This window comes from Trachemys scripta, chromosome 8 (assembly GCF_013100865.1).
Source record: "Trachemys scripta elegans isolate TJP31775 chromosome 8, CAS_Tse_1.0, whole genome shotgun sequence".
Taxonomy (NCBI): domain Eukaryota; kingdom Metazoa; phylum Chordata; order Testudines; family Emydidae; genus Trachemys; species Trachemys scripta.
The window spans coordinates 96,385,716-96,412,365 of record NC_048305.1 but is presented as its reverse complement, the minus strand read 5'-3'; the positions used below and the strand labels follow the sequence as shown (position 1 = coordinate 96,412,365).

Sequence of the window (26,650 nt, the reverse complement as noted above, 5' to 3'; positions counted from 1 at the left end):
GGGGGAAAATCAGCTAAGAAAACTGCTCCATTAACTTGAGCAGTATATCTTTCTGATTGGAAAGATCAGACAGGTAATCTGTATGCTGGCCAATGTTAAACACATACAGCCTTTGATTAAGGGAAGTACAAATGGGCATCTTCTCCGTGGCACCTGTGGAGACCCTCAACAGAGAGGGAATCCAGTGTCCTACACATACTGGACAATGTGGATCTGCAGAGACAAGGGTTACTTGTGTCTGTTCAACGTCTGCAACTAGAGTTGCAAGAACAGAAAAAGTCCACTTATTTGCTGCACTGATTGTCTGAAGGTAACTGATGCGGTTTGTTCTCCTTTTTAGCCGAGAGACATGCTGGCTGCCCCTGCGTCACGGCTTCTGTGGATGATATCTATTTTGAGCACACGATTAGGTAAATGCCTTGCTTTCCTCTCTTGCAGTTTGCTGGCTTTGAAAAAAGTCTCTTCTTTGGCATGCAGCAAATATTGAAGAACTGGAGTTTGTACACCATGTTAATTATCCCTTCTATTCTGGACAAATAAACCACACCTCCTCAACCCAATCCACAGCAAAGGGGAGGGAATGTAAGACACAGTGGCTTTGAACCCAGGGTCTGAGATGGGCTCTGCAATATACCTACACATTAAGGGCTAGAATCCCCCTGGGATCTGACAATGAACAGCCTCATGTTACTTCTCTAATAATACTGATGTTTAGTTCGTTTGGGAGGCTCTTGTTTGGTTATCCTCCTGTTTTTTCCTCATAATCTAGCTGCTCTTTTATTTGTTCAAGAAACCCCCTTTGATTTAGGGTATATCTACACTGCCAAAAACTCGCTTCAGTAACTGTGGTCGTGAGTCTTAAAGCCGGCTCAACTGATTTGTGCTCGTGCCCTGGAGCTAAAAAGAGCAGTGTAGATGTTCCCGCTTGGGCTGGAGCCTGGGCTCTGAGACTCATCCCCCTCACAGGGTTGCTGAGCCAAGGCACCCGCCTGTGTGGGAATATTTAACACTGATATTTTTAGCCTCACAGCGGGAGCCCGAGTCATTTGACCCTGGCTTTGAGCCTTGCTGCCCCTGCAGGGATGGCTTTTTTTGTTTGTGTTTTGCGGTGTAGACATAGTGTTTATAGCCCAGGAGACAAGTCTGTCTGTAAGTACCTCTGTAGCACCTTTTCATTCCAGGATCTCCCTTGACAACCATTAACTAAACCCGAAACACTCCAGGAAGAGTAGGTAAGGCGATATAGGGATCTTTGCTTCACCCACAGCTGAAACGCAGCCAGCTCTGGGGTGGAACACAGAAGTTGTCTAATGGCGTGCGGTAATGTAACATTCTAGTGTGCAGCCAGAAGTGAAGAAATACTTTTAATTCTAAAATCCTTGCTGTCTCCATAAGCTTTGTTGAATGAAATACTGTACTGCACTGCATGTGGACTTATTCATAATCTTACTGGCCTACAAGATCTAATGCCTCCTACAGTGAGAGAGTTGTGTGTGGCTCTGTGAAGAACTGAATGTATAACTTCAGATCCAGCCAAGTTTCTGAACTTTGAGTGCAAGCAATCCACGATACCACTTCCCTGAAAATGTTAATACTGCATTAAAGGCTACCTGTGATTTGCAGGTATTGTATTATTAAAGGGACACACACAGTCCGTGAGCTCAGGCCAACATTTGTCTATCAGCAGGTTTGAGAGCTGTAGATACAAGATATCTTAATGTCCTCAAGCCCTTTTACAATTTAGAAAAGGTTAGTTAGTTCATTGCATATTTTCCTTTCTTCTAATTTCCATGGCATGACTAGGAGCTACTATCCCAGATACGGTGGACAAACCCTTTATTTTAGGTGCACAGAACTGTTGGCCAGTTGGTTGGTTACACTGACATAGCTACCGTTATAAACCATCCTTATGGCTCTGAATGCACGGCTGCTCCTGAAGGCAGTGGCTGCATCCACCAGTCAAGCATCTTCTGTCCTGTCAGACCTCCTAGGAAAATCCTGATGGTGCATTAACTGCTAATGGACAGTCCCTTAATGGGTAACTGATTCAGATAGGAGAGCTGACCTGAACCTTGACCCAAACCTGAAGCCAAACCTTATTGGAGGCTTGCTTTTTTTTTTTTTTAAATGCATTCCATTTATTTTACATCTGATTCTTGTCCCAGTCAGACCCAGGAAGGCAGAGGATAGGTGGTACCTGTATCTCTAAACTAACAGGAAGTAGAAGGCACAGCATCAGAAATTTCGCGCCACTCGGTTCTCAGGAGACAAGCGGCCAGCTGTTGAGGCTTGAGATGAGCATTCAGTCACTTGTTTGGATTGTTTTCTAAACCAAACCTTGACGGACGTGTGTGTGTGTGAGCACTAACTTGTAGCGGCTGGAATAGAAAATCTAGCAGCAAACTTAGTGAAGTAATAATAAGCTAGATCAAACCCCTCTCTTCTGTTTGAAAAAGACCCAGAAGATAATGTAGTGGCCTAGGATTAATTACAGGCATACCAGACATGTACTGCATGAAAAATCCTCTGGCAAAACCTCTTCAGTGTTACAATGCCCCAGACAGAACATTAACATGTCATATGTTCAACTGTACTTTTGTTGCTCTATCAGTATATAAAATATAGACAAATGACATCTAGATGGCTCAGGAATTGGGAGTAGCTGTGGAGCCGTCCTTGGGCAATAGTGCAAATCTGTCCTAGGTCGGTGGTGGTAAAAGTTCTCACGTTGGCTACTGATAGGTGGCCTGTGCGAAATGATTTGGGTATTTTGGTCCATTTCCTAGACCATCTTTGTGTGAAATTGACTAGATGAGAAACAGAGCCCTGTTCCTAGAAGTAGGCACTGCCTCTGCTCATGTTGCTAACTTTTGTGGATGAATGGAGATCTGTCTCATGTGCTATTACTTTGACGTATCTCACCAATCCTCCGTTTTAGTTTAAAATCTATAGCAAAATCACAAAGGGAATCCAAGATAGTCACCAATACGAGTAAAAATCAAATTAATAAAGGGAAATGTTAATTTGTGAGAAGCTTTAAAAAAGAATGATTGGTGGTTTTGGAATCTCCCACTAATCTTTTGCTAATTGGTAATAGACTTTGATTTTATTTGATGAGAGAAAGTGAAAAATGGCCAGGTGATTGTTTAAAATAATTTCATCTTGAAGACCAATTCCGCTGCATTCTGTCTGTGCTCCAAAGATGGAGACACCATCATTTAATGTGCCACCTTTATGTGTTAGGAATTTATGGCCCTTGTTATGTAGACAGCTGATAAATAGAATGCCGTGGGAATGTACAGCCTTACCAGTATGTCTTAGGGAGTGCTCTGAGGTGGCTTAAAGTTAAAGTAACTAAATCAATCCTCTGGATTCAACCATTTACTCTAAATAAGCTTTAAACACAGGTATTCGTGACCCTCTTGTTTTAACATTTTCCTTTTAATTTTGTAGTCTATGGGTGCTGAAGCTAGGGAGCAGTTGGACCCAGTTGCAATAGATGGTATGGAGAGATCTTAGCTAGATACCTTCAACTCCCACCAGCCACTGGGAGCTGGCTTCAAGCTCAAACCTGTTTTAAACCTGCCAGCCCCAGTGGCTGATGGGAGTTGGCCACCTTTCTCCAGGGCAACCGTTGAGCTGGCTACTCCGCATGCAGTAGGCCTGAACAAGATCCAAACCCGAGAGGGGTGGGGAGAGATTCCCCTCCTTCCTGAAAGGTATCTTGTGTTTGTATTTTTTTCCAGGCTCAGGCCTGGCATTACTTGTGAGCTAGGTGGAAAGGCAGATTACCATCTAATAGATCAGAGCTCACTAGCAGTCCTCCCAAGGAGAGTTTCTGCAAATGTTCAGGGAAAACCCATCTAGTTTGGACCTCTATAGATTTGGACTCCATGGTGAAAACCCTGTAATCCCGCTGACTTGCCCTTGCTGCTTCTCCACTGTGGTGCAGGGAAAAGATCCCTATATGAAAAATTAATTTGCTGAAAATGAGTGAAATCTCCAAAAGCTGGTAGTTTTGTTTTGGGAATCTCCTTTGCCGTCCAGTATGATGATAGTTAGATGCTTGACGTAGCAAATTCACGAGTGTGAGGGAGTTGCCATTCTCCTAGAAGTTAGAGTCCAAACTACATCTTCCAAGTAGAGATCACAAAACTTTCTAGAGGCATTTGGGGTGGACTGGGGCTGAGAGGTTCTTGGGAATTCACCTACGTAGAAACCAGGAATCGAGGCTCATCTTTGCTATTCCTCCATTAGGCAGATGTAAGGGGGACAGCTGAGTCCTGCTAAACTGAGCGGGATGGGAGCAGGATTACAAGTGGTCCTGCACAGGGCTCTAGTTGGTACCACTCCAGTGATTGGCCATGATAGAGAGTCAGAATTCTCCTTTTCCAAAGTCATGGCTCTGTCATAGAATCCTAGAATGTCAGGGTTGGAAGGGACCTCAGAAGGTCATCTAGTCCAACCCCCTGCTCAAAGCAGGACCAATCCCCAGACAGATTTTTACCCCAGTTCCCTAAATGGCCCCCTCAAGGATTGAACTCTCAACCCTGGGTTTAGCAGGCCAATGCTCAAACCACTGAGCTATCCCTCCCCCCATTACCAGCTTGTCCTGGGCTGGAAGCTTGACGTTGCTCTAAGGTCTCATCCTCTTCACAAAGAAACCTTTTAATGAAGCCTAAAATCCTGGTTTTTAACAATTGAGTCAGGGGACTTGATGTGGACTAGTCACACTGAGCTTCATGGTAGGAGCAGGGTTTACCCCTGACTAGCTGACACAATGCTGATCCTGACTTGTCCTCTTCGACGCTGTCCTGTCACCAAACGCGTTGTGGAGAATCGCGTTCAGTCGTGTTCAGATCTCCTAGTGAAGATGGGCCAGGGCTGCGCTTTCCTGCACGGTGGACAATCTGGAGAAAGCAGTTAGCCGAGGAGTTATTTTCCTAGAACACTCTTCCCACTCTTCTCTAGAGCTCACTGGTATGCACGACTGGGGTCACTCAGGAGTCCAATCTCAGCTTAGAACAAAAGAGGTAAAAACATCTCAGCCCGTGTTTTTGGGTTTTCAGGCTGGGGTGGCCCCCGGGGAACAATGGCTCTCTCCTACTTTGACTTCCATGCAGATCAAGACCTTGTACGGTACTTGGAACTGTCTGGCAGAGAAATCCAGCTCGCTGGAACTCCTCCCTAGTTGGGGGAGTCAACGGGGCCTAGTGATCTCACTAAATCAGTGTGTGCTGTGCTGTTTGGTTTCTGCAGCCCTTCTTTGTCTCGGGATGATCGGGAGCGCTGTAGAGGTCAGAATGTCTGCCCTCTGCTTCCTCCTCCCTCATCTCTTCATGTCTTTGCTCCACACCTACCCCCTTCTGTGTCCCCTTTCCCTTCGCTTTTCTTTCCATTTAGCTGATCCCCTCGTAACTAAACCCAGTCCCCCAAAACTTACGGGAACTAGTGTGCTGTTCATCACATTGGTCACTCTGCTTGTGTGTTCTCTGCCCTGTCCCTCACCCGGTGTCTGTCTTGTCTAGTTGGACTGTCATCTCTTTGGGGCGGGGACCACCTGCTATTTTGTGTTTTGTACCACGCCAATCACCTCCTTGGTTGGCCCTTAAGCATCACCATAATAAGCATAATCTGAGGGTCAGAGGCCAAAGGATGCGGGGGGGAATTCTGGCCTAATAACCTGGGTAGCCCTTTCGGCATTAGTGCCGCAGGATCATGAGAATCGGTGCCTGAGCCTCTGTTGTCAGGTTAATGGGCTCCTGTTGCAGACAGAGGGACTGGAACATTTAGAAGTGATCGTTACAATTGGTGCTATCCGGCCTCATGCGTGGTCACTGCCTCGGGGCGGTGTCTGCTTTGCTTAAAGAGCCAGCAGTGGCCACTTGCATACACACATCCCTTGGTCATGGATGGAGAGAGAACTTCAGTAATAAAGCATGTGCCCCTCCCACTTGAGACAAGGAGAAAGTCTGGAAGCCATATGTAATTAGCAGTTTGCTACAGACCTTGTAGCCAGCCACTAGGACACCTGATTACATGTGCTGTGCCAGTGTGTGTACACGTCCTTGCCAGGACTTGTGGGCCAGCCATGTGTATCTTTGGAGAAGATCCATCATGTAAAACATGGTGAGGTGGGTGGGAACGCAGGCAGCAGGGTCTCTACTTGAACAATGTAGAGCTCTTCTGCCGAAAAGCTGTAGCCATCTTTATCTGTGGAGGAATTACCTGAAACATGAGGTCCTGTTTCAATAAGCTTCTCTAGATTGAGTTCACTGGTACCTTAAAGCAGGTTTGAACCCCGCTGTTGTCTGTGCCATAATGTTCCTGCCTTTAGTCACTGCTACTGCAGGAGTGTTGGGATTGCTGCGCACACAGAGCTCCGGAGAAGTTCTGAAACGTCCTTGGGCCAATAACCTGCCCCCTTGGAAAGCTTTGTATGTTCACCGCTCCAGAGGTTTCAGTGGGCGCTGCGTGGGCCATGGGCTCACCTGCAGGGATCCATTAAGGGAGTCTGGGGTAGAACCTGGAACTGACCCCAGATTTCCTAAGCCCTAGTTCAGGGCCTTCCTCCCAGGGTGGACCTCATCCAAAGTCCACTGAAGCCAATGGGAGCCTTTATATTCATTCCAATGGGCTTTGGAGCAGTTCCATAGTTTCTCTTTGTTTCCTCTGTGTGCATGGGGTGTTTTATTTCCCCCTCCATACACCCCACAACAGGGAAGAGAAATGCATTAAAACCCAGGAAAATGTGATTTGTAAAACCACCGATATTGACAGTGGGTTGTTGCTGTTCCTGAAACTACTCACTTAGCTTTTAAAAAGAACTGACTAGATTTCAAATTGACAGTGTCCCGTTAAGCGTGTGCTGGCATGTGTGTAAGAGGGCTTGTCTGTGGGTTTATCTCAAGAAGAGACCTGTGAGTGAGTTCCTGTACCCTGGCACTGACCCTTTGATTCAGCCCAGTGCTAGAAAAGCTGTCAATGAGGTGCAAGAAGTGAAGAGAAAGCTGATGGGGTCTCATGGGGCTAGGGGAGTGCTAAGGCCAGAGGTCTGTCCCACTAAGGCTTTGACTTCCTGACTCCAGTTCTGTCCATTCTAATGCAGTCTGCAGCAAAAATCAACATGAGCAAATGGAAAACTACCTCTAAAAATGCAGTGTTGGATAAACAGAGAACACTAGGCTAGGCAGGGGGCAATCTGGGGCTACTTTCTACCATGCAAAGTGGGAATGTGTTACCACTTCTTCCTAGTCTCTTCCCACATCCCCTCCCTTTGTCTTCTAAGTCTAGTCCATTCACCTTATGCATCTGATCGTAAACTTAAAGTGTGAGGTCTCTGGGGCAGGAATTGTCATCTTGTTATCCTGTTTGTATAGCTCTTACCACATTGGGACCCTGATCCCCAGAGTTCCCAGTCAGGGTGACAGCAGCAGAAATAATCCATGAATCCAACAAAATCAAAGCTTATTCCTAAAATGTGGTGGTGAATTCTGTAGATGATGATGTCCAAACACCGAGAGAGGACAACATCCTTGGTACCCAAACCCTCCTTTTCTTTTGTATCAGACAGATTCAGATAATGCCTCCCTGGCAGCAGCAGCATGGAAAGAACAATGTCTGGTATGACTACGGAAAGTTACAACAGTAGACTAGATTTAGCAACTGGCCTAACCTAGTGGTGGTGTGTTATAGTAGCATTAACCTGATTGACACCAGTGTTCCGTACCTACTGGCTTTGACGTGCACGGAGGCCATTCTCTTAAACTTTGCATTTTTTCTGAAATCAGAGATCACTTTTATGCCAACATCAAGCCAACCTCCACTGGAATTGAGAAGAGCCGGCATTCCCAAGGAGGTGTGATTGATTGCAAGAGCCGTGCATGTAAAATGTAGCGTTAGCTGGCCGTTCCCTGCTCTGGCTTCTAGAAACCATAACTAATGATATGTAGCGTCTTCTCTTGGACCAAGGGCTCATGTCTGTGCCTAAAAACTCTCAGGGTTGCTCCCAAAAACTAGGGTGTTCTGCACCTTGTAGGATTGGGCCTCCAATGTGCACTGTATCAGAGATAGATGGCTTTCCTCACTAAGTGGCCATAGGTATGGCATGTGTCACGCTCAGCTGGAATGAAATTTGAGTGAAACTTTACACGACATCCACTTCCATACTCACGAGTTTGCTGCAGTGATCGCAAATGGGAATCACAGTAATACGTCAGCTTTTTGCAAACTGTTTTTTCTTATTAGAGCCAGCTGACGCAGCAACACTGATCATGTTATACAAGAGTGCCCTGACCGTTCTACAGTAGTGCCTATTACATGCTGCTTCTTACCTAAGATGGCTAAAACTGAAATAGATCTGAAGGAAGGAAAATACTTCTCTATTTTTGCATCTTGTTTAGTCCGTTTCCTTGTTTTCCCTGTAGAGTCAGTCCATCAGTTTCCATGGGTCTTTCACTTGGGAGACAGAAACATTTTGAAAAACAAGAAAATGGGATTTTAAATCCCCCAAAACTAGTAAAGATGCTTGGTGGCAGCAGTGGGATCTGAAATTACTTTGAATCCAGCTCTTTTAAAAACTGACTAGATTTCATGTTAACTTTGTCTTTTAATAGGCTGATTTACTTAACTTTTATATTTCCTGACTTTTGAGGGATTACCTGTGCCGTGTTGCAGTAGCATTAACATTGTTTTTTTGCCTTTTTTAAAAAAACAAACAAACAAAACTTAGAAATTAAAGGAGATGGGAGGATGTTCGGTTTTATATCACATTAGTTGACAAAGTCTAGCTGGTATCTAGCAGTATCCTAAATCAAGAAATGCAATTTTCTGACCAGGGATTGGTCTGATTTCTTCAGGTTGGAAGGGTGTGTACTTCTATAGTTCGTTTAAGGCCAATATGATAGCTCTGCACAAAAGCTGTTGCATGTGTTATCAATAGAAGAAGGTACCGGCAATGCTGCTCCTGATAGTCAATCTGTGAAAGGTGCTGCTTTCTGTTGTAGCACTGTTGGTTTCCAACTTGTGTTTTGTGTCTCTAGCAAGGCCGATTGGCATCTTCCACTGACACCTTATTGTATTTTTTTTCCAGTGTTGGGCAAGTTGTTAACATCAAAGCCAAAGTAAACCGAGCCTTTAACTCTAGCATGGAGGTTTGTATGCTTTAACCCGCTATCTTGTGGGGCTTCCTATTCTCCAGCTTTACTGTGACCCTGCATGCCAATGCTACTGTGGACCCAGCTCTAGGGGATTCTTCTCTTCTCTTTCCTTAACTTTTATCATTTTAATAATCTAGTAATAACCCCTAGAGGGTGATTCTATTCTGCTAGTCTTTGTGTGTTTTGGTCGCCTTTGTTCAGGGGAGTGACCATATGATCTGGGATGTGTGGTTTTCATTGTGGTGATCAGGGAACTAGCCTTGTGATCTGTTCACTAGACAACCGTGTAACTTGCAATGCAGTCGTTGCTCTCACTGTTCCCGTTTGAAGGGAATCAAAATTATCAATTGCTAAACTGGGACCAAGCACCAGGATGGTGTGTAGGGCTAGCCTACAAACACGACCTCTTCCTCTCCCAAATAATTCTACATTGGATTTGAATCCTCAGACTTTCTTCTCACGTGGTGCCTTGTCAGGTTGTTCAAACTGTCTCTTTCCCCCAATAGAAATAATTCAAACTGAACAAGTCTCCCCTCTCTATCACATTCTGTTCAATGCCTTTCTATTGTGACCCCCTCCAGGTTGGCATACAGGTCAGCTATGAAGATCTGTGCAGCGGGAAGCAGTGGAATGTGTGTAAGGCCTATGCTACTTTTGTTGCACAAGGCAAAGCAACTAGCAAGGTAGGAACAGATCCTGCAGAAATCAGGCTGGTGTAATTTCTACCTGTCGGTTCTTGGCACTGACAAGAACCTGCTTTTGGGATCTGATCCAGCATCTATTGGAAAGACATCCAGTGCTTCAAAGGGCACTGGATTAGGCCCATAAAACCAAGGGAAGATTATTTTTTATGTGACACCACTGATGTCTGCTGGAACTTTAAGTCTGACACAATGTAATTCTTAGTTGTATTTTTGTAGCATTTATGACCATTCTTTGGCATATGTATGAAGACAGTAGTCATTTTGTATTGACTGTGTTTGTATATGTTTTAGCAAAATGGGGCCGTGATCTGACGGGCCTCAAAGTGCTACCACAGTGTCAATGTGAAATAATAACTTACTCTGTATTGCAGGGTTTGTTGAACATCTGTATAAACTGTTTTTTGATTAGCTGCCTGCCTAGCTGGTTCTCTTCATAAAAGGGACTAGATTTCTCAAAGAGTTGGTAGGTAGGTTTATAAACATTAACAAATAAATGGCATTCCTATTCATTTACTCAATTTTTTTTTAAGCTGATACTTTATGGTTATTAAAAATCCCACAGTGTGCTGGAAGCTAGTCCCAGAGTCCTAGCCAAATTCCTATTTGGGTAATTGCCTTTCACCTAAAACATCCTCTGTAGCCTCAGTTGAATATGGTAGCCTTCACCCCACATCTGTATAGTAATGAAGTGTGCTGCTAAGCTGTTTGCATATTTTACTTAAAGACAGGGTGGATTGATTTAAATCACCAATTTTAATCATGATTTTAACCATCAAGCAGAAAACCTTTACTTTAAATTTTATCTATTTTTTTAAACAGTGATGTTTTGCATTTGTAATTTGTAGTTCTTTTCCTAAAGATAGGTTGATTCTCAGTGGCTGGTAACCATTAAAACATGTTGCGTTTCAACCAGATATACTCTCTATACTAAATTTTGTGCTTCTTTTTGCTAACCAGGAGGATCTGTATATGTTGATTTAAGCAATTAGATAGCTTAGCTTAACTTACATTTATTCAGATTTTTTTTTTTTTTACATTTTTATGTTAGAAAAAGGTGAACGTTGAATTTTTTTTTATTTACCTAGATTAATTTGTACTTGAAATTTTGTATTTGGATGGAAATTTAAATTAAAAATGCACAAAACCAGCATTTTAATTTATTTACTAAATAAAACTGCCTTAAGTGTGTGCTGGATACATAAAAGAGAGAGCTTATCAGAACACATTTTTCATTGTAAAACCAATTTATTAAGTTTAGATGATAAACTCTTCATCATCAGTTAGCAAAGTGAACAGATTGTTTCTGGTCACCATGTCCTTCAAGATTTTAGATCTAGTATATCTCATCCTTTCACACCTAGTTTTTATTCACATTTTGGAAGAGAGAAATCAAGCTTTCCTGCTTTTTCAACTCCCAGTTCATTTCTTCTCCTTGAACGAACTAGTCATTGAACTGAACTAGCTGAATACACTGAAATGAAGCAAATATTCTCTGTGCACCTGCAGAAGAGGTTACAGCTGTCGAAAGCTAGTTTAGCACTTCCACAAACTCTGACTCCAGGTGCTTCTCTGCCAGTTCACTGGGCTGACTTTCTTTAAAACCGGGTAGCAAACATATACGGCGTAATGTATTTTGTACTTAATTTAAAATATTTTAATAGATTATAGCAAATGTAAACCTTCGCATAGGTTGTCAATTCAAATGTTATTTAAATAGGCATGAGGTAGCTGTTAGAGCAAACTGCTGGGAGTCGGGCGATCAGTATTCTATTCATGGCTCTGACAAAGTCCCTACCCTTCTGTTCACCTTTGTGCCAGTTTCCCCATCTGTAAAGTCAAGTTAATACTTGCCTACCTCAGATAAAGGGACCTCGTCCACTGGACTGGGAGTGAAAGAGCTGGGCATTCAACCCAGGTGTTAGCACTGACCTGCTGTGTGAGGGCTAGTCACGTCCATTTCTGCGTTTCTATTTCCCCACTCACCTTTTGTCTTGTTTTTTGTAGATAGTTCTTGCCCCAAAGAACTTAGTCTTTGGCTGAATGTTTGTACGGGGCTTAGTCCCATGAGGTCTGATCTCAGATGAGGTCTGCAGGTGCTGCTTTAAAGCAAATAGTCATTCCTGTTAGTCAAGTGCTTTGAGATTTCCTGATGGAAGGTGCTTTGGATGCAAAAGACTCCTTTGTGTGGAGAGTAAAGTGCTTTGGGATTGTTTGGGAAGAAAGGCACAAGGAGGATCTCGGTCTTGTGGAGAAGCAGCACCATCTACAAGCGAGCAGAAGAATTCGGTCCCCTAAGGAATCAGATTTTCTCCATTCATACTAACGCTGGAGATGCCAGTTAGAATACAATAGTCCTGCAGATAAATAGGAACATCCTCACTCCTTGATGTCCCCTTTGATCAATGAACCGCATCCCCCGGGACCGAGCTAAACACTGGCACTCTGTCTTCTCTTGGTATGTAGATGAAGTTAAAGCCGCTGGCTCCTCAGACCGAGGAGGAGAAGATGGAACACAGCATTGCTGCTGAGCGCCGCCGAATGCGCCTGGCCCACACCGACACCCTCAAGGATCTCCTCACCAACAGCACCATGCAGACTGGTAAGCTGCCCTGCGGACCCTGCCTCTGAACAAAAGCAAACCTCGAAACTGTGCCTGGTGCTTGCCTGACTGCTTTGAGCTGGGATCCGAAAACAGTCGGTCATGTCTGTGTCAGGAAAATAATTCCACAACTTGGTGTAGGGTTACCGGGTAGCAATATTCAGAGAGCTATACAAGTATTCACTATTCCTTGCTAGATCCCTGCCAGGTAGGTAAGTAAATACTCTTCCCATTTTACAGGTGGGAGAAATTGAGGCAGAGAGAGAGACCGTGACTTTGCCAGGGCCACACAGTGAGTTGCTGGCAGAGCTGGGTTAAAAGACAGCATTTCCTAGCTCCCAGTCCTGTGCTGTCCTCCAGACTGTGCTGCCTCTGATCTCTATCCCATAAGCCTGGCCTCCACTATGAGGTTCTAGCCACCCAAAATACACTCACCATGTGTCGCTGCTTTTTGCCTTGGCTCATTGCTTTTGTAAAAAGCCCCTTATTCCGGTGGACCACTAGAAGGGTAATGCTGTGTCTGCAGCACAGGACTGGTGGGGAAGGAGATCAGGGTCCTGTTTCAGCCTCTGCCACAGATTTGATCTTGGGCAGCGCTGAACCTCTCTGCCACTGTGAAACGGAGATAATCTCTACTTCACGACAGTTGTGAGGCAATTGCATGAATGTCTGCACCATGCTCAGAGTTCATCTGATGGAAGGTGCTATCCATGCAAAACACTCGGTGGTAATGTTCTGCAAAGCCACAGAGACTAGCTGGATTTGACCCCTCATCTCGTACACCATAGGCTTTCAGGGACGGAGCTTGCTGAGGAGAAGGCTCCCAACCTCTTTCGGGGAAGAGCACCTTGCACTGCTCCCCGGTGAACGCTCTCCTCCATTGAGCAGGGACAATGAGCTGCTCTCAAAGCCACCTCAGCTGGCCTCACTTGGATGGCTGGTGACTGTGTAATGGGGGAATCCTTCTGCAGTCAGCAAGGCAGTGAACAGTCCCCTGGGCTGGAAGGGGCCAGGGGAGTGTGGTGGATGAGAAAACGGTGTTTGTTTGTTTTTTGTTTTGTAGCAATTAGTTGAGTGATGACTTGTGCAAATAGCCCAGTGGGGTGAGTCCTTTCCACACGCCACTCTGGTAAACGCGTGTTTCTTTCATGCCAGAGCGTGAGAACGGAGACTGCAACACCGTGGTGCCTGCTGAAAAGACCAGGGTGGAGAGCGTGGAACTGGTGCTGCCCCCTCATGCCAATCATCAGGGGAACACGTTCGGAGGCCAGATCATGGCATGGATGGAAAACGTGGCCACGATAGCAGCAAGGTGCAGTTCTGAGCTTCTCCTCCCCAAGGCTGGAGACGCCTCTGTCACAGGAGAGGTTCTGATTGCATGTGCTGTTAGCATCTTCTGCTCCTTCATTACCTAGTCCGGTGGTGCGGCACAGCAAGACGGTACAGCAGTCAGGGAGGAAGAAGTGACACGGGGGGGGCGGTGCCAGGTAATTATCTGCCCACAACTCAAGGGGTTAGTTCCTCTGGTCTTGGCAAGAACAGACCCTCTGAACTTTAATGACCACTATGGTCAGGACCTAAACTTTGTTTCCAGTCAGGCCACTGGGCCTACAACCGCCCAGCACTCCAATGCCCTGCTTGGGCATGGGTTTGGCATTGACGCTAATGGAAGAGTGCCACCACCTAGACGCCAAGAGCACTTTCTCTCTTGAGCAATGTAGCCTTGCGGATCTCCTCCCCGCATACTGACTAGGCCCAGTCCTCACAGCCTGAGATGGGGTGGACTCAAACTGTCTTTTCCATGTTGCTGATTCTCCACCCGAGCGCTACTCTTGGGGAGCCAGCTTTGACTAGCCTGCCTGACTAAGGGATGCCATCTTTGGAGTTTGCTTAGTGGGACAAATTCCTATGTCATGATGTCGTCATTGCATCACACCACAAGGTTTTACCATGGTGGGTCCGGTCCGGAAGATGACCTGGGGGATGGGGGCATGTCTCTTGAGTCCCGTGAGCGAGGTGGGAATCACACCATCGAAATAGATCCCACAGAATCAGCTTCACCCCTTGACTGAGGCCGCACGGTCTCACGTGCGCCTTCCTTCTGGTGAGGCAGCTCCATTGTCGGGAGTGTAACGCCCTTGGCCTGACTGTAGCAGTACGTTTCCCCTGTGAGGTGGCTTTCCGTGTGTGTGTGTGTGTGTGTGTTTGGAAGCAGCTCTTCTGCAAAGCCGGCCAGTGTTTCTGTTCACGTACAAATACATAGTCTGGTGCCATGTTGTGACCAGGGACAGATTTCTAGTGTACTGTTGTGATCCTGGAAACACTTCTTCATGACCTGGGGCAAGTCGCTTCATTGCTCTGCACCTCAGGAGAGGGGGGATAGCGGTGATTCCCGCCTTTGTAAAGCGCATTGAGAGTGCCTGATGAAAAGAGCTATATAAGAACTGGGTGATATTTATTCTAAACCTTGAAGGACGTCCAGGACTGATGTATTTTGTCATAGATAAATCAGCAGTTGTCCATTAGATGGTGCTCTGTATGCATGAATTATGGGCATTCTGAATCCTCTGTGTGTGACGTGATGGGAAGGGAGGTAGTGAAGGAGTTAAATGTCTTATCCCATTTTTCACCATCTACCTTTTCGGGGTTTAGTTTTTTGATCTTCAGAGACTAACTTTGAGTTCTCATTTTGACTCGTACTGAACAAGGAGTAGTCTCTGTGTTCTGATTTTACAGTGGAGTGGGAACAATAGCCCCAGAACAGCTGCACTTGAAGGGCACTGGTAGAGATTCAGAGCAAATTTTTCCCTTTTTCTCTCTCCCCCCTCCACAACCCCACCCCCCGCTAATTATTTAATCATAAAATGTACATCGCGCTCCAGACGCACTTGGGTTGGCTGCCGGTATCCTTGCACTGCCAGTATGACTGTTGCATTCTTGCTTCTCTGCCAAAATAAATGTGGGCCCAAGTCCCACGCCATCATTTGGGTGCCTACCAAATGCTAACAATGCAGTGCGGTAGCAGGAGGAAGACGCACTGTGAAGGACTCTGTTCTTTGGATGACGTTTTTTAAACCAAGCTTCTTTCTCTCTAGCTCTAGTGACGAAGCGGGAGGTAAAGAAGGACCATGGGATCCTTGAGTGGAAAGGGGGTATAACCAGTGACCTGACTACAGAGACTGGCTTGTAATGAGCTGGTCTGGTGGTGGCTTATTGGCAGAGTGTTGCCCTGCCACATGGGAAACGCAGAGTGTGGTCCCAGTCGTTTGCGCTCTCAGTTGGCTAGGAAAAGGAGTGCTTCTCTCTGCACAAGTGACCCTCAGAGCTTGGAGAATTAGTCACAACATGGGGAATCAGGGCCAAGAGGCTTGGGCCCGAGGCAAAAGACACATTCTCAGGGGAATACAGACCTCAATGGCTGCCTTTCTGAGGGCAGCAAATAGGCCCAAATATCTCAGGCTGGCTGAGCGTTGCTGGGGTCTGTGTAATGGTGATAGCTGGGCCAGCATCAAAGTTTTTGCTTTGGGGTGGCTGCATATACCTGTGTCACCTGACAAGAACCTGCCTCCTATCCTGTTCTCAGGGCTCTCTGGCTTGAGTGGTTTCCCTTTTGTGCACGAACACTTGCGCAGGTCCGCTATTTTGTCCAGCAGCGGGGCATGCACACTGGTTGATATGTTGGCTTGGCGAAATAGTTTCCTCACTTTGAGTGCATTTTGCAAATCAAATCTCTCTCTCCCTTCCCACAGCCGGCTGTGCCATGCCCACCCCACTCTGAAGACCATTGAAATGTTCCATTTCAGGGGACCATCACAAGTTGGGGACCGCCTCTTGTTAAAAGCTATTGTTAATAATGCATTCAAAAACAGGTACATCTTTCTCTGGTTCAGGGTTTTGAATGGATTTTGATAAGAAAGTTAAACAGAAGCTTGCACTTTTGTCTTTGAAAACAAAACCGTGCAAATTATTGGCCGCTGGATTTACACAAATGAAGAAAAATAATTCAACAGGAAGGAATTGCCAATGTTCAATATCTGTTGTAAAACGAGTTCAGTATCTGGTTCTATATAAAGGGATCAGTTATGTTAACAGAGCAGTGTTTTCCCCTTGAATTACAGAATGCATTACTGCAGGGATTCTCAAACTGGGGGGAGGGACCCCTCAGGGGGTCGCGAGGTTATTACATGGGCAGTCACAAGCTGTCAGCCTCCACCCCAAACCCCACTCTGCATCCAGCATTTCTAATGGTATTAAATATATTAAGTGTTTTTAATTTATAAAGGGGGTCGCACTCAGAGGCTTGCTATTTGAAAGGGGTCACCAGTACAAAAATTTGAGAACCACGGCATTACCGACTGTAAAATCAAGTTGATTCAGAAGTTTGGGTTGTAGATTGTTCTGAGAATAAATCTGAATTGGCTCGAATAGCTTGAAATGGGTTCAAATAAAAATAAATTCACAATCAATAAATTAATAGACATAAAAGATAAAAAAGACCCCTTAAATCATCTAGTCTATTGCAGCCAATCACTGTGTGTCTTTATTTACTTCCTTTTATTCTACTTCCTACCTAGATCAGGTCAGGTCTAAACATCAGGCAGGAAAAAATGTGTTTTTACTGGGGGGTTTCAAAATCAACCTCCTTAATTCTCACATGAGAAGCAGTGAATTTTCAAAATAGACTTTCAGGCCCTAAATCTGCTCTCAGACAAAGTACATGCAACATCCATTAAAATCCATGGGAGCTGTGTGTCTGGGGGCAAAATTTGCTTGACCTAATAGAGTGGTGCGTCCAGTCCAAGTGACCAGATTTAGTCAAAAAAGTGGAGGGGAAAATTTCAGATTTCATTGCAAAGATTTCCCTTTTTTGTTGAAATTTCAAATTTTGTTGAAAACTTGCATCAAGATTTGAAAAGTTGCGCGCACGCTGCTTGAGTCATGGCCTTTTTCATGGCCTACTGATTGAGCTGGACTGATCTAGTAGGTCCACTCTTAGGCTCCTCTGCTTATTTATTGATAAATAAGCAATGAAATGTATGGCAGACTGGATTCCTTTAGCTAGGTAGTAGCGTTGCTTTACGCCCCAGGCGATGATCTGCTTCCATTCTTCTTTCCAGCATGGAGGTTGGCGTTTGTGTCGAGGCCTATCGACAGGAAATGGAAGTTAGTCGAAGACACATCAACAGTGCCTTTATGACATTTGTTGTCTTGGATCAAGAGGGTCAGCCCAGTACCATTCCGATGGTGAAACCAGAAGCTGGGGTAAGAATGGAAACCATAATCAAGGCCTACGAAGTGACATTGCCCATGTCGGTGGTCTTGTGCCGTGATGTAAGAATCTGGGGAAGTAGGATGCAGCTGAATCTTGTTTTGCCCCAAGCTTGACAGCCTTTAATTGTATTGCATTTATCGGATTCGCTGCAAAACAAATGCAGCTTGCTATAATGGAAATCAAATTGCTCAATAGAGAGTGAATTTACATTGATTATTTCATATTATTAATAATAATAAAAAATTTCCTATGTAGAGACTGAAATGTATTAGCCAGGCAAGACTTAACAGAGTATTGCTTACTATTTTGAACTCCTCTTTCTTGCAATTTATTGGAAAGAATGCGAATCTTAAACTGTTTAGCTTCTAAAGCATATTTTACTTGCGTAGCCGTATGCTGGAGGGCATATCACAAAAGGAGGGCTAGTACGAGCATCCACTGAAGTCAATGGTAAAGCTCCCATTGATTTCAATGAGCAATGGGACCATATTTAGAGCCCTGCAAATCTGCGGATATCCGCACCCGTGGATGCAGATATCCGTGGACCGTGTATTTCGAATCGCAGATCAGATGAGGATACAAATTTTGTATCCACACAGTGCTCTAGACATCTTTTTAAAAGATATGTAGGCACCTAGAGGTGTAGATAAGCATCTAATGGGATTTTTAATCGCATCTACGCACCTAACTCCCATTGAAATCAAATACTTTAAAAAATCTGACCCTAAGGTTGAGGATCAGGGCTGAAGACTTCTAACTTCTCTGCCTTCAGTTAGTTCTAATAAGACAGACGGCACTTGGTATATGTAAGCTGTAAAAAAGTTCCAGATTTAAACATCAAAAGCCAGGAAAGTGTTTTTAAGGTAAATTATTCCTCATTTTTAGGAGTAAATCATTTCCTATTTTTAAAAAACACTTTTTTCCCCTATTTATCTCTTCCTATTTTTAACCCTGTATGTGTGACTGATGGGGAGGGATAGCTCAGTGGTTTGAGCATTGGTCTGCTAAACCCAGCGTTGAGTTCAATCCTTGAGGGGCCCATTTAGGGACCTGGGGCAAAAATCTGTCTGGGGATTGGTCTAGATGACCTCCTGAGGTCCCTTCCAATCCTGATATTCTATGAATATCAGACCTGCTCAAGTGCGCAGAATCACGGCACCCCTCTAGCTGTCCATCTTCTTTAGCTTATGAGGCTATAAGCCCTTGTGCTATTACTTATAACCGAAAATCTCCTTTAATCCAAGGGTCGGGGTGGAAGGTCCTGAATCCTATGCAGCCAATGTATGTAAAATAAATGATGACTGGAGTCAGTCCATGCAGCCACAGATTATTTAGGAGAGAATGTCTTTGCTGCCCCTCCTGCTAGGATTTACCCTAGGGTACAGAGAGGTTTCTCAGTGTTGCCAATTTAGTCGTTTCTTTGCTCTCCCCCCCCCTATAAATCCAACCCCTTCTCTAATTTCAGTTCCTGTGGAAAACACCGAGAGAATATTCATTAAAAAAGCCAATGTTATGCTGATATTCATGGGCTTGGCAATGCCTGGTACAAAGAACAATGTAAACAAATTAGAACCATGAAGTATTGAGCTCCCTCAGAATGAAGCAAGCAGGGAAGGAAGGAAGAGAAATTAGGGTTTTCAAAAAAAGAGGAAAAACTGATCTTTTCCCTTCTAAAGAGAGAATGAGAATGTTTTGAAGTGTTTTAGAAGCGCATGAGTGCATCCCATGTTCCTTGAGGACTTCAGTGATTCAAACTGATAAACTAAATCAAAGTGTCTCTCTATGATCATGTGAGGGCTGGTATATATTTCCAGTGCTTTGCTAACAGCTGAATGTACTTCACGACACAAGTTGCTTCCAGGATTGGGGCCTTGCTGAGCACTTATTGCTTAAAGCCAGAGCATGAGAAGTTCCATTGAAGGGGGTGAGGGCTTTAACTGAAGTTCAAGTGAGGGGTGTAGGGAAATCCCCAGTGGTTGGCTGGCTCTGGAGCAGCAGATCTCAGATACCGTGCAAGGCTGAGACAACTATAATGAATTTTTCAGTAACAGTGGTGGATTTAAACAAATCATGGAATCCTAAGGAGGCTGACTCGTGTTTAAAAAGTTCTTGTGAATCAGTGACTTGAATGTTAATGCAAATGGCAGTAAAACGGAAATATTTGCTGTAAATCAAGTGGTGCTATATCAGCCCATTTGGAAAATCAGAAGAAATTCACAGCCCGTATAGTAACTGGCAAGCAGCAGCATTGCCTAGCAGCGTGTGGCAAGGGAGCCTGGAAGTTAATGCAACACAAGCATTTAACCAGTATCTTCTATACTAAGTCAAATAGCTGTACAGTGCTAACTTGCCTTCAGCCAGTGGCCCTGTCTACATAACAAGTACAACCAAATTTTTGTAACCAGTTTGGGACTCACGTGTGTCCTGGCTACAACAAACACAACTGAGTTGTCTGCACAGCAGGTTCTCCACACCCCTCCCCACCCCGCTCTCCCACACAGCACAAATGCATTGGCTGTTAGCCATCCACTTCTACCACATTGCATAGCTCTGTTGCGTTGGTACATTCTGGGAAAAACCTGATCAACTCCCCTATTCTGACTCCTCGGGGGTAGAATTCCTAGAGGCCAGGTACCTACACAGAGTAGCACCAGCAGTATGTGAGGCAATGCATGCTGGGATGGCTTACTGAGAGGAATGCTTGGTGGGAGAATTAGCCAGCCTGAGTGCACAGGCACAGTTGGGAGGCTCTGTCCATACTCCAAAAACAACAACAAACCCAGTGCTGCTGACTTGCTGCCACGAAGACAGTCCTAGCCTAGGCTGCTGGTCGGGGCAACACACTGATCACTGCTAGGGTTGCCTGCCATGTGTTAACCACAGTGTGTGCAAACAATAGCCCTGGTTAGAGCTAACTAAGAACCATCCTAACAGCTGGAGCATGGACAAGATCCGTGTCGTGTTTCCATTCACATCCCATGCATTTCCCCAGCCATGGCTATTACTGAGACCAGCAGAGGCTGTGGGATTGGTTCGTGCATACGCTTTCTTAATGTTGAAAAACCTTTTTTTCCCGGTTAATAAATTTTATTATTTTTCCAAAACGTTAACCTCACAAACCTGTTTCCATTTCACAGGATGGAGAGAGACGGTACAGAGAAGCCAGTGCTAGAAAAAAAATTAGATTGGACAGGTGAGTGAAAAGGATCAGCCTCAAACTAAGAAGAAAAAAATGACCGGGGGGGCTATAGCGTTTTAAATAGAACAGTGTGGTTTTTATTCCAGTCCACGTTCTGCTCTGAATGATCACATGCAGGTAACTCAGTAAAGGCTGGGATAATTGGAGGTAACCCATGGCTTTCTGTACCATGGAAGGTGTGGGTGGGTGTGGTGGGGGAGGCCTAGGTGCCGACTCGTGGGTGCTCCGGGGCTGGAGCACCCATGGGGGGAAAAAAAAAATAGTGGGCGCTCAGCACCCACCGGCAGCCTTGCGGATCAGCTCATTCCCCTCCCCCCCAGCGCCTCCCACCCGCCATCAGGCCCCACTGATCAGCTCCTTCCTCCCAGCACCTCCCACCCGCCATCAGGCCCCACTGATCAGCTCCTCCCCCTTCCTCCCAGCACAGTCAGCTGTTTAGAGGCATGCGGAAGGTGCGGGGAGGGGGAGGAGCGGGCCCGGGAAGGGACGGGGCTGGGGCCTTGGGGGAAGGGTGGAGTGGGGGCAGGGGCTGGGGCAGAGCGCGGGTGGAGAACCCCTGGAAACGCAGGAAGTCAGCACCTATGTGTGGGGGAGGGGTTGCACGCCATGGCTGTGATAATATTTGGCACTTACATAGCACCTTCCATGTGAGGATTTCTCAAAGACTGGAGGAACTTAACCTTCCAGAGCTCCAGGAGTTCAGTTTGGGAAACTGAGACCAGAGTTCACAGCGTGTCAGTGTTGGAAACAGGATTTGAATTCAGGCTGGACTCCCAGTTGCCTTTCTAGTCCAACCTATTCGGTGCTGAGCTCAGCTTGAAGCAGAAAGCTCAGGAGAGGTGGCAGTTGCTCAAAGAGACAGTAGTAAGGTGCAACCCAACTCTCCCAATGTGAAGGAAAGATAGGAAGAACAGTAAGAGGTCAGTATGGCCCATCAGGAACTCTTTAAGGATCTGAAAATCCGAAAGGAATCTATCAAAAAGTGCGGACGTGGACAAGCTGCTAAGGAGGAGTACACCAGAATCACACCAGCATGGAGGGACAATCGGAAAGTCTGAGGCACAAATGAGTTTCGGCTAGCAAGTGACATAAAAGGCAATCAGAAATGGGCTTATAAATCCATTAGGAAGAAGAGAAAGATGAAGGCAAGTGTAGGCCCCTAGTTAACAGGGAAGAAGAGCTAATAATGGACATCAAGAAGGATGAAGTGTTTAATGCCTACTTCGTCTTTGCTAAGAATGTAAATTGTGACCAGATACTTAACACAATATTAGCAACAAAGAGAAAGGAACGCAATAAATAAAATAGAGAGAAAACAGGTTAAAGAATATGTAGATAAATTAGATGCATTCAAGCTGGCAGGTCCTGATGAAATGTACCCTAGGATATTTAAGGAACAAGCTGATACAATCTCAGACCTATTAGCCAATTGTCTTCAAGAACTCATGGAGGATGTGAGGTCCTAGAGGACTGGAGAAGGATAAACATAGTACTTATCTTTTAAAAAGGTGAACACAAAGGACCCAGGGAATTATAGACCAGTCAGCCTAACTTCAATCCTGGAAAGATATGGAACAAATTATTAAACAATCTCTTTGTAAGCACCTAGAGGATTATAGGGTTATAAGAAATAGACACCATGGATTTGTCAAGCCCGAGTAACAAATCATGCCAAACCAACCTGATTTCCATCTTTGACAGAGTTATTGGCCAGCTGAATGGGGGGAAGCAGTAGACATGATCTATCTTGATATATATATTTTTTTTTAAGTAAGGAAAATGTCATTGCCACATGACATTTTCATAAGTAAACTAAGGAGATGCATTCCAGATGAAATGGCTAGGACGGGTGTACAACTGGCTGAATGATTATACTGAGTAATTGTCAGAAGGTTGCTGTCAAACTGGAGGTATTTGTGAGGGGTCCTCTAGAGGTCTGTCCTGTGTCTGGTACTAGTCAATATTTTCATGAATGAGTTGGATAATGGAGTGAAAAGTGTGCTTATGGTGGAACCAAGCTGGGAGGGGGTTGCAAGTACTTTGGAGAACAGGATTAGAATGCAAAATGATTTTGACAAATTAGAGAATTGGTCTGAAATCAAAAGACGAAATTCAATAAAGACAAGTGCAAAGTACTTTACGTAGGAAGGAAGAATCAAATGCACTTCACAATGGGGCATAGCTGGCTAGGTGGTAGTACTGCTGAAGAGGATCTGGGAGTTCTAGTGGATCACAAACGGAGTATGAATCAATAGTGTGATGCAGTTGCTAAGGAGGCATCAGTCTGCCGTGTATTAACAGGCATTGTAGGTAGGACACAGGAGGTAATTTGTCCCACTCTATTCTGCACTGGTGAGGCCTCAGCTGGAGTACTGTGTCCAGTTCTGGGTGCCACACTTTAGGAAAAATATGAGAGTCCAGAGGAGAGCAACAAAAATGATAAAATGTATAGAAAGCCTGATGTATGAGGAAAGGTTAAAGACAGGTGTGTTTAGTCTCGAGAAAAGAAGTCTGAGTGGGGACCCAATAACAATCTTCAAATATGTTAAGGGCTGTTATAAAGATGATGATGATCCATTGTTTTCCATATTCACTGAAAGCAGGACAAGTAGGAATGGGCTTAATCTGCAGCAAGGAAGATTTAGGAAAAACTATTTAGGATATTAGGAGAAAACTTAACTATTCGGGTAGTTGAGCACTGGAATAGGTGGGCTTCCAAGGGAGACTGTGGAATCCATGTCAGTCATTGGAGGTTTTTAAGCACAAATTGGACAAACACTTGTCAAGGTCAGTCTAGATGAACTTGGTCCTGCTTCAGCACAGGGGTCTGGACCAGATGACCTCTCGAGGTCCCATTCCTACATTTCTATGATTCTGTGAAAAGGTACTTGAGGGCTAAGTGGTGTAGTGCCAAACCATGGAACGTTAGGAAGACGGACATATGTAGGGGAGCTGGAGAGAGAGAAGATGGTAGGGACAGCACAGGAAAAACCGTCTAAATTCAGAAGTAGAAACTGTGTATAAAACAAAGCATCACAGGGCTATGCTTATGTTATACATCTGTTATTGTCAAAACACACTCTAATATCCAGATATCTTGGTGATTAATGCACTATAATATCTGCATAGACAGGGAACACACAATACATAGCTAGACAAGATCAATCTGTAATAATCATAATGATTAGCCCTCTTCTAGTGCTACACATCTTAGAGGTGTTTTGTAATCGTTCAGTTTTATCTCCCTCCTGTGGGGTACGAAAGGAAGAATTTATTAACCTCACTCTATTCTTGGGGAAACTGAGGCAGAGCGAAGTGATTTGCCCAAGACTTCCAAGCATTTGTCAAGAGCCAGGATTAGAGATCTTGAATATTTGGTGCTCTCGGAGCACAAGAGAAGCAGTATGGCTTAGTGCAGAGGGGGGCAAACTACAGCCTGCAGACCACATCCAGCCCACAGGACCCTTCTCTCTGGCCCCCGAGCTCCTGCCAGAGAGCGGGATCAGGACAGGCTTGCGGAGGAGCCAGCCGAACTCCCCGGCCGCATGGGGCGGAGGCTAGCCCCTGGCCCCTCCCTCGCAGTCACAGTTCCCCTAGTGCCTGGGCAGCGTGGCTGCAGCCCTGGCCAGGCGGCCTGGCTATAGCGCTGCCAGACCTGGTGCTCCAAGGCAGCGCGGTCAGGGGGAGTTCCGGGGGGCTGCAGGGGGTGGTCAAGGGGCCTGGGTCCTGCTGCCGGGGACAGGGGCAGAGCAAGCCAGGGTCCCCCTCCACCCCCAGCATGCTTGGCCCCTGTCCCCAGCAGCCAAGCCCAGACAGGGAGCGAGTCCTGCCCGACTGCCAGGGAGAGCAGCCAAACAAGCAGGGGAAACGCACAGGAAGCTGCTATTTTTGGCTTAATGGAGTATCTGCAGAACCTCGATATAAAGCCCTAGTTGCATCCAAGACCAGTAATTGAGTCCCCCGCACTCATGGCAGGACTAAGTATTATCTAGACCATCCCTGACAGATGTCTGTCTAACCCGTTCTTAAAAATCTCCAATGTCGGAGATTCCACAACCTCCTTAGGCAATTTATTCCAGTGCTTAACCACCCTGACAGTTAGGAAGTTTTTCCTAATGTCCAACCTAAAATGCCCTGGCTGTCTTATCCTGAGAGGTTAAGGAGAATGATTTTTCTCCCTCCTCCTTGTAACAACCTTTTATGTATTTGAAAACTGTTACCATGTTCCCCCTCAGTCTTCTCTTCTCCAGACTAAACAAACCCAGTTTTTTTCAATCTTCCCTCATAGGTCGTGTTTTCTAGATCTTTAATGGCTCTTCTCTGGACTGGAGTTGTCCTCACCCTAACAGGTATCTTACTGCTGCCCCTGATCTGTAGAAAAATGGGAAGCTGGTCTCTGGTTAGTTTTACATCTGTTACAAACACTATTCCCCCTTTCCCCCCCCCCCCCCAAATCTCTCCACTTGTTTTATCTGCATGTGCAATTGGAGTCCTGTCTTCTCCACCCATTGTGAATCACTATTCCTGGAGTCCTCTCTGGTCATGTGGTTGCAATGAAGCCTTGCAAAAGAGACAGCTGCTTTATTTTGTTACTTTTCAACTCTTCACCTTGGTTATATCATGTCTCTGATTACATATCTGGTGTTATCAGACAAATTATACCCCAGTATCTCAGTCCCCGAGAATAAGATTGTAGTGAAGTGTGGCAATTAAGCAGTGAAAATATTTTCTTCCTGGAATGTCTTGCGGCATCTGCCTTCCTGCTTCCAAGAGTTTCATAACTTTCCCTTGAGTCCAAGGCCAATATGAGAACAAAGGCATGGTCCCTCAGAAGTGCAGTATCTGTCTGAGTCTAGCATCAGCTGTTCACTCATTACACCAGTCCCGGGATAAATTCGGATCCTTTCGGTTACAGTAAAGGCTTCCATCAAATGACCCTAAATAAACAGCATCCTGCAAATTTGACTTGCTGTTGTGCATAGTTCAAATATAGTGTTTGCTCCGGTGATAAAACCCAAACTCTTCTAATCCAAGCTTGGGCTGCTGTGCGCCTCCAAACAGAGACTTGCCCAACTTCAGGTTTTGTTACAAACCGAATGACGAACTCTGCAGTAACACGTCAGCTGTGGCTCTCAAAGCACTTTGTAAAGGTGGATAAGTACCATCCCCATTTAACAGACTGGGAAACTGGAATGGAGAAGCTAAGGGCCAGATTTCAGAAGCAGCCTGTGTTATACCAATAAAAACTAGCAGGATCTTATTAAAGGGGACAAGATAAAGATGCCATATTTATTATGATAATTTGATTTATGACTAATATCTTAATCCTTATACACACACATTATACCTAATACACACACACACACACACACACCAGATGTTCTGCAGCTGCTGCATAGTTACCAGTCCTGCTTGAGTTTGCAGCTTGGGTTCATAGCCGCCGGACGAGCTGGGTCTCTGTTGGGCATGCACTGATGCCCTTCCATGTTGGCAGCAGAATGTTACCCTCCTCCAAAGTTTTCCATCTCACTCATCCTTTTTGTAGGCTTTAGTTTGAATCCAGAGTCTATAGGTCTTGCTGTGTCACGCTGCCTCCAGGTTTGGTGATTGATCACCCGTCAATTGCAGACATGACTTTCAGACTCGGACCGGGCTTTGATCTTCCTTCTATTGTACCTTTTCTTTTAGGGTGGATTCTTCTTACTTTGTTAGGGCTCT

At 45.2% G+C, this 26,650-nt stretch overlaps 1 protein-coding gene across 2 annotated transcripts in view; it reads left to right on the top strand.

Annotated features, from left to right (window-relative positions):
* The window catches only part of ACOT11 (acyl-CoA thioesterase 11), a 77,511-nt gene that overhangs the window by 39,578 nt on the left and 11,283 nt on the right, over positions 1–26,650 (top strand). Inside the window, exons 3-11 of one of the 2 annotated variants that reach the window (XM_034778759.1) lie at positions 341–410; positions 7,570–7,623; positions 9,092–9,152; positions 9,740–9,841; positions 12,326–12,461; positions 13,617–13,773; positions 16,211–16,330; positions 17,579–17,723; positions 20,871–20,926. In XM_034778759.1, the coding sequence (XP_034634650.1) occupies positions 341–410; positions 7,570–7,623; positions 9,092–9,152; positions 9,740–9,841; positions 12,326–12,461; positions 13,617–13,773; positions 16,211–16,330; positions 17,579–17,723; positions 20,871–20,926 (901 nt within the window). The remainder of the gene's footprint in view (positions 1–340; positions 411–7,569; positions 7,624–9,091; positions 9,153–9,739; positions 9,842–12,325; positions 12,462–13,616; positions 13,774–16,210; positions 16,331–17,578; positions 17,724–20,870; positions 20,927–26,650) is intronic. The other variant, XM_034778760.1, reaches the window with a different exon arrangement.